Genomic DNA, 7,500 nt, shown 5'->3' with positions numbered 1-7,500 from the left:
CTACACACTACACACTACGCACTACGCACTACACACTACACACTACACACTATACACTATACACTACACACTACGCACTACGCACTACGCACTACGCACTACGCACTACGCACTACACACTATACACTACACACTACACACTATACACTACACACTACACACTACGCAATACGCACTATACACTACACACTACACACTACACACTATGCACTACGCACTACGCACTACGCACTACACACTATACACTATGCACTACACACTACACACTACACACTATACACTATACACTACACACTATACACTATGCACTATACACTACGCACTACACACTATACACTATGCACTACACACTACACACTATACACTATACACTATACACTATACACTATGCACTATACACTATACACTATACACTATACACTACGCACTATACACTATACACTATACACTACGCACTACACACTACACACTACACACTATACACTATACACTACGCACTACACACTACACACTATACACTATACACTACACACTACGCACTACACACTACACACTACACACTACACACTATACACTATACACTATGCACTACGCACTATACACTATACACTATACACTATACACTACGCACTACACACTACACACTACACACTATACACTATACACTATACACTATGCACTATACACTACGCACTACACACTATACACTATGCACTACACACTACACACTATACACTATACACTATACACTATACACTATGCACTATACACTATACACTATACACTATACACTATACACTACGCACTATACACTATACACTATACACTACGCACTACACACTACACACTATACACTATACACTATACACTATACACTACGCACTATACACTATACACTACGCACTACACACTACACACTACACACTACACACTATACACTATGCACTATGCACTACACACTACACACTATACACTATACACTATACACTACACACTATACACACTATACACTATACACTACGCACTATACACTACACACTATACACTATACACTACACACTACACACTACGCACTACGCACTACACACTATACACTATACACTACACACTATACACACTATACACACACTATATACACACTATACACACAAAATACACACTACACACTACGCACTACACACTATACACACTATACACTACACACTATACACTATACACTACGCACTACACACTATACACTACACACTATACACTATACACACTACACACTACACACTATACACTACGCACTACGCACTATACAGTATACACTACGCACTATACACTATACACTACACACTATACACACTCAACACACTATACACACACTATACACACACTATACACACGAAATACACACTATACACTATACACTATACACTACACACTATACACACTATACACTACACACTATACACACTATACACTATACACACTATATACACACTATATACACACTATACACACTATATACACACTATATACACACTATACACACTATACACTACGCACTATACACTATACACTATACACTACACACTACACACTATACACACTCTACACACTCTACACACTATACACACACTATATACACACTATACACACGAAATACACACTATACACTACACACTATACACTATACACTATACACACGAAATACACACTATACACTACACACTATACACTATACATACTATACACTACGCACTACACACTATACACTATACACACTATATACACACGAAATACACACTATACACTATACACTATACACTACACACTACACACTACACACTACACACTATACACTATGCACTACACACTATACCCTATACACTACACACTATACACACACTATATACACACTATATACACACTATACACACTATATACACACTCTACACACTCTACATGTGCACATTATTGTAAAAGTGTGTGTTTGTGTGTTTGCAGGTTTCTGACATTGAGAGTAAGATCGCAGCTCTGAGCGCCGTCGGCTCCAAGAAGAAGGTTTGTTCCTGTCACATGACCTGATGTCACATGACCTGATGTCACATGACCTGATGTCACATGACCTGATGTCACATGACCACATCTGATGTCACATGACCATATCTGATGTGATGTCACATGACCTGATGTCACATGACCTGATGTCACATGACCATATCTGATGTCACATGACCTGATGTCACATGACCTGATGTCACATGACCTGATGTCACATGATCTGATGTCACATGACCTGATGTCACATGACCATATCTGATCTGATGTCACATGACCTGATGTCACATGATCTGATGTCACATGACCTGATGTCACATGATCTGATGTCACATGACCTGATGTCACATGACCATATCTGATCTGATGTCACATGACCTGATGTCACATGACCATATCTGATCTGATGTCACATGACCTGATGTCACATGACCTGATGTCACATGACCACATCTGATGTGATGTCACATGACCTGATGTCACATGACCTGATGTCACATGACCTGATGTCACATGACCACATCTGATCTGATGTCACATGACCGTATCTGATGTCACATGACCATATCTGATCTGATGTCACATGACCACATCTGATCTGATGTCACATGACCATATCTGATGTCACATGACCATATCTGATCTGATGTCACATGACCATATCTGATGTCACATGACCATATCTGATCTGATGTCACATGACCGTATCTGATGTCACATGACCATATCTGATCTGATGTCACATGACCACATCTGATCTGATGTCACATGACCATATCTGATCTGATGTCACATGACCATATCTGATCTGATGTCACATGACCATATCTGATGTCACATGACCTGATGTCACATGACCATATCTGATGTCACATGACCTGATGTCACATGACCACATCTGATGTCACATGACCACATCTGATCTGATGTCACATGACCATATCTGATCTGATGTCACATGACCATATCTGATCTGATGTCACATGACCATATCTGATCTGATGTCACATGACCATATCTGATACCCCATACCGTCGCAGATACCCGATTTTATAAACGTTAGCATTACGACTTTATAAACGTTAGCATTACGTTTTTATAAATGTTAGCATTATGACTTTATTAATGTTAGCATTACGACTTTATTAATGTTAGCATTACGACTTTATAAATGTTAGCATTACGACTTTATTAATGTTAGCAATACGACTTTATTAATGTTAGCATTACAACTTTATAAATATTACGACTTCATAAATGTTACAACTTTATAAATGTTACGACTTTATTAATATTACGACTTTATAAATATTACGACTTTATAAATGTTCCAACTATATAAATGTTAACATTACGACCTTATTAATATTAGCATTACGACCTTATTAATGTTAGCATTACGACTTTATTAATGTTAGCATTACGACTTTATTAATGTTAGCATTACGACTTTATTAATGTTAGCATTACAACTTTATAAACATTAGCATTACGACTTTATTAATGTTAGCATTACGACTTTATTAATGTTAGCATTACGACTTTATTAATGTTAGCATTACAACTTTATAAACATTAGCATTACGACTTTATTAATATTAGCATTACGACCTTATTAATGTTAGCATTACGACTTTATAAACATTAGCATTACGACTTTATTAATGTTAGAATTACGACTTTATAAACATTAGCATTACGACTTTATTAATATTAGCATTACGACCTTATTAATGTTAGCATTACGACTTTATTAATGTTAGCATTACGACTTTATTGATGTTAGCATTACGACTTTATAAACATTAGCATTACGACTTTATTAATATTAGCATTACGACCTTATTAATGTTAGCATTACGACCTTATTAATGTTAGCATTATGACTTTATTAATGTTAGCATTATGACTTTATTAATGTTAGCATTACGACTTTATTAATGTTAGCATTATGACTTCATTAATGTTAGCATTACGACTTTATTGATGTTAGAATTACGACTTTATAAACATTAGCATTACGACTTTATTAATATTAGCATTACGACCTTATTAATGTTAGCATTACGACTTTATTAATGTTAGCATTACGACTTTATTAATGTTAGCATTGCGACTTTATAAATATTACGACTTTATTAATGTTAGCATTACGACTTTATTAATATTAGCATTACGACCTTATTAATGTTAGCATTACGACTTTATTAATGTTAGCATTACGACTTTATAAATGTTAGCATTACGACTTTATTAATGTTAGCTTTACGACTTTATAAACATTAGCATTACGACTTTATTAATATTAGCATTACGACCTTATTAATGTTAGCATTACAACTTTATAAATGTTAGCATTACGACTTTATTAATGTTAGCATTACGACTTTATTAATGTTAGCATTACGACTTTATTAATGTTAGCTTTACGACTTTTACGATTCTTTTGTGTTTTTACAGATTTCTGGATCTCAGAGGAAAAAGTCGACACAAGAAGTTTCCAGTAAGTTTATTATTTATAGTTATTATTAATATAAAGTTATTATTAATATAAAGTTATATTATATTAATATATATATATTTATAGTTATTTTATATATTTTATATTTTAGAGAGTAACGGAGCTCAGCGGAGAAACAACAACTTTTTCTGATCTTCAAACAAACTCATCAATGGAGCCCCCCCCCCACAACCCCCACTCCAGGAGCCCCCCCCCCTCTAGGAACCCTCCCCTCTAGGACCCCCCCCCCCCCACAACCCCCCCTCCCCTCTAAGAGCCCCCCCCCCCCTATGACCCCCACTCCAGGAGCCCCCCCTCTAGAGCCCCTCCACCCCTCTAAGAGCCCCCCCCTATGACCCTCCCCTCTAGGACCCTCCCTTCTAGGACCCCCCCTCCCTTCTAGCAGCCCCCCCCCCTCTAGGAACTCTACCCTCTAGGACCCTCCCTTCTAGGACCCCCCCTCCCTTCAAGGAACCCTCCTCTCTAGGACCCTCCCTTCTAGGAGCCCCCCCACCTCTAGGAACCCTCCCCTCTAGGACCCTCCCTTCTAGGAGCCCCCCCTCCCTCTAGGAACCCTAACCCCTCTAGGACCCTACCCTCTAGGACCCCCTCCCCTCTAGGACCCTCCCTTCTAGGAGCCCCCCCTCCCTCTAGGAACCCTAACCCCTCTAGGACCCTACCCTCTAGGACCCCCTCCCCTCTAGGACCCTACCCTCTAGGACCCCCTCCCCTCTAGGACCCTCCCCTCTAGGAGCCCCCCCCCTCTAGGACCCTCCCTCTAGGACCCCCCCCCCCCACTAGGAACCCCCCCCCCTCTAGGACCCTCCCTTCTAGGAACCCTCCCCTCTAGTAACCCTAACCCTCTAGGAGCCCCCCCCCCCCCCCCCCTCTAGGAACCCTCCCCTCTAGGACCCCCCCCCCCCCCCCCTCTAGGATCCACCCCCCCCTCTAGGACCCTCCCCTCTAGGACCCCCCCCTCCCCTCTAGGAGCCCCCCCCCCCCTCTAGGACCCTCCCTTCTAGGAACCCTCCCCTCTAGTAACCCTAACCCTCTAGGAGCCCCCCCCTCTAGGACCCTCCCTCTAGGACCCTCCCTCTAGGACCCCCCCCCCTCTAGGAGCCTCCCTCTAGGACCCCCCCCCCCCCCTCTAGGAACCCCCCCCCTCTAGGAACCCCCCCCCCCCTCTAGGACCCTCCCCTCTAGGAACCCTCCCCTCTAGGAGCCCCCCCCCCTCTAGGAGCCCCCCCTCCATCTAGGACCCTCCCCTCTAGGAGCCCCCCCCCCCCCCCTCTAGGACCCTCCCCTCTAGGACCCCTCCCCTCTAGGACCCCCCCCCCCCCTCTAGGACCCCCCCCCCCTGTAATGACTCTGTATTGATTGTATTGATCAAAACCTTTAACATTGATGCTGTTTGATGAATAATGTTCAGATCGATTATTGATTATTAATGTCTGATTGATGACTATTAATGTCTGATTGATGATTATTGATTATTAATGTCTGATGATTATTGATTATTAATGTCTGATTAATGACTATTAATGTCTGATTGATTGATTAACAGCTGTTATTGATTATCAGTCCCATGATGTATTGATTGATTATTGATGAGCATGTTTCTGTGTTTCTGATCAATAAACTATTAAACTCTCTCTGATCACTTATTGATTAGTACTGTCTGATCACTTATTGATTATTACTCTGATCACTTATTGATTATTACTGTCTGATCACTTATTGATTATTACTGTCTGATCACTTATTGATTATTACTCTGATCACTTATTGATTATTACTCTGATCACTTATTGATTAGTACTGTCTGATCACTTATTGATTATTACTCTGATCACTTATTGATTAGTACTGTCTGATCACTTATTGATTAGTACTGTCTGATCACTTATTGATTAGTACTGTCTGATCACTTATTGATTATTACTCTGATCACTGTTATTGACGTCATCACGCCATGACGTATGGTGTCGAGCCTCCGGGATGCGTTCACGGCCCGGTTCCGGTCCCGGTCTACCTGCAGCACACCTGACCACGTGACTCGTGTTTACTTCACGGCTCCGCTCTGGCTGCGGGACACCGGAGGATTAACGGGCCGTTGTACCGACGCTGCGGGAAGAACCTGCAGCAGCAGCCGGTGGTGATTTAACGGTGAAGTGTTTCCGGTTGTCCCGGTGTGACAGCAGAGAGCTAACGGTAACGGTAGCAGCAGCTGCTCCGGACTGCCTCACAAAAACACCGGTTTTAACGTGAACCCGGTTTATTCTGTGTTGTTACCGGGTTGCATCACCGGGTCCGGTTGTTCTGGAGAGGGGGGGGGCGTCTGCGGATAGTTCGGCTCCCGGTAAAAACGTCCTGACCGATGGACACTAACGGACACCGGACAGAGAGCAGCTGACTGCAGAACACCGGCAGGAAAACACCGAATTTAACGTGAACCGGCTGTGTTCCGGGTTTATACCGGCTGTGATCACCGGGCCCGGTGCTGTTAGTGAAGACCGGGCCTCAGCGGAGAGTTCGGCCCCGGTGTGTGTCCGGTCCCGGTGTGATGGGGACTCAGGCACCGGGCAGGAAGAGGATCCCGGACCGGGACAAGCTGACCGCTGAGGACGATGCTCTGAACCAGATCGCCCGGGAGGTGAGTCAGCTGATCGATATCAGTTATTGATTATTGGTGACGTCACATCAGATTTAAGCACGTGCCAACTTGTGTGTGTGTGTGTGTGTGTGTGTGTTAAACAGGCTGTTCAATTATTGATCGAGTATCAGCTCATCAATCACTCTATCTTACCACAATAAGAGCTCATCAATCACTCTATCTTACCACAATAAGAGCTCATCAATCACTCTGTCTTACCACAATAAGAGCTCATCAATCACTCTATCTTACCACAATAAGAGCTCATCAATCACTCTATCTTACCACAATAAGAGCTCAT

The 7,500-nt window shown here is 42.1% G+C and overlaps 2 protein-coding genes across 2 annotated transcripts in view; both read left to right on the top strand.

The window, feature by feature from the left end:
- Nucleotides 1–4,699, top strand: part of mlpha (melanophilin a) — an 18,357-nt gene extending 13,658 nt beyond the window's left edge. Inside the window, exons 13-15 of the mRNA XM_053314522.1 lie at nt 1,993–2,049; nt 4,507–4,549; nt 4,659–4,699. Coding sequence (XP_053170497.1) covers nt 1,993–2,049; nt 4,507–4,549; nt 4,659–4,699 — 141 coding nt within the window. The remainder of the gene's footprint in view (nt 1–1,992; nt 2,050–4,506; nt 4,550–4,658) is intronic.
- A 2,410-nt stretch (nt 4,700–7,109) lies between these two features.
- The window catches only part of LOC128354570 (uncharacterized), a 31,655-nt gene continuing 31,264 nt past the window's right edge, over nt 7,110–7,500 (top strand). The window contains exon 1 of the mRNA XM_053314789.1: nt 7,110–7,199. Coding sequence (XP_053170764.1) covers nt 7,110–7,199 — 90 coding nt within the window. The remainder of the gene's footprint in view (nt 7,200–7,500) is intronic.

The sequence above is a fragment of the Scomber japonicus genome, chromosome 24 (genome assembly GCF_027409825.1).
Source record: "Scomber japonicus isolate fScoJap1 chromosome 24, fScoJap1.pri, whole genome shotgun sequence".
Classification (NCBI taxonomy): domain Eukaryota; kingdom Metazoa; phylum Chordata; class Actinopteri; order Scombriformes; family Scombridae; genus Scomber; species Scomber japonicus.
This window is presented reverse-complemented; position numbering and strand designations above follow the sequence as displayed.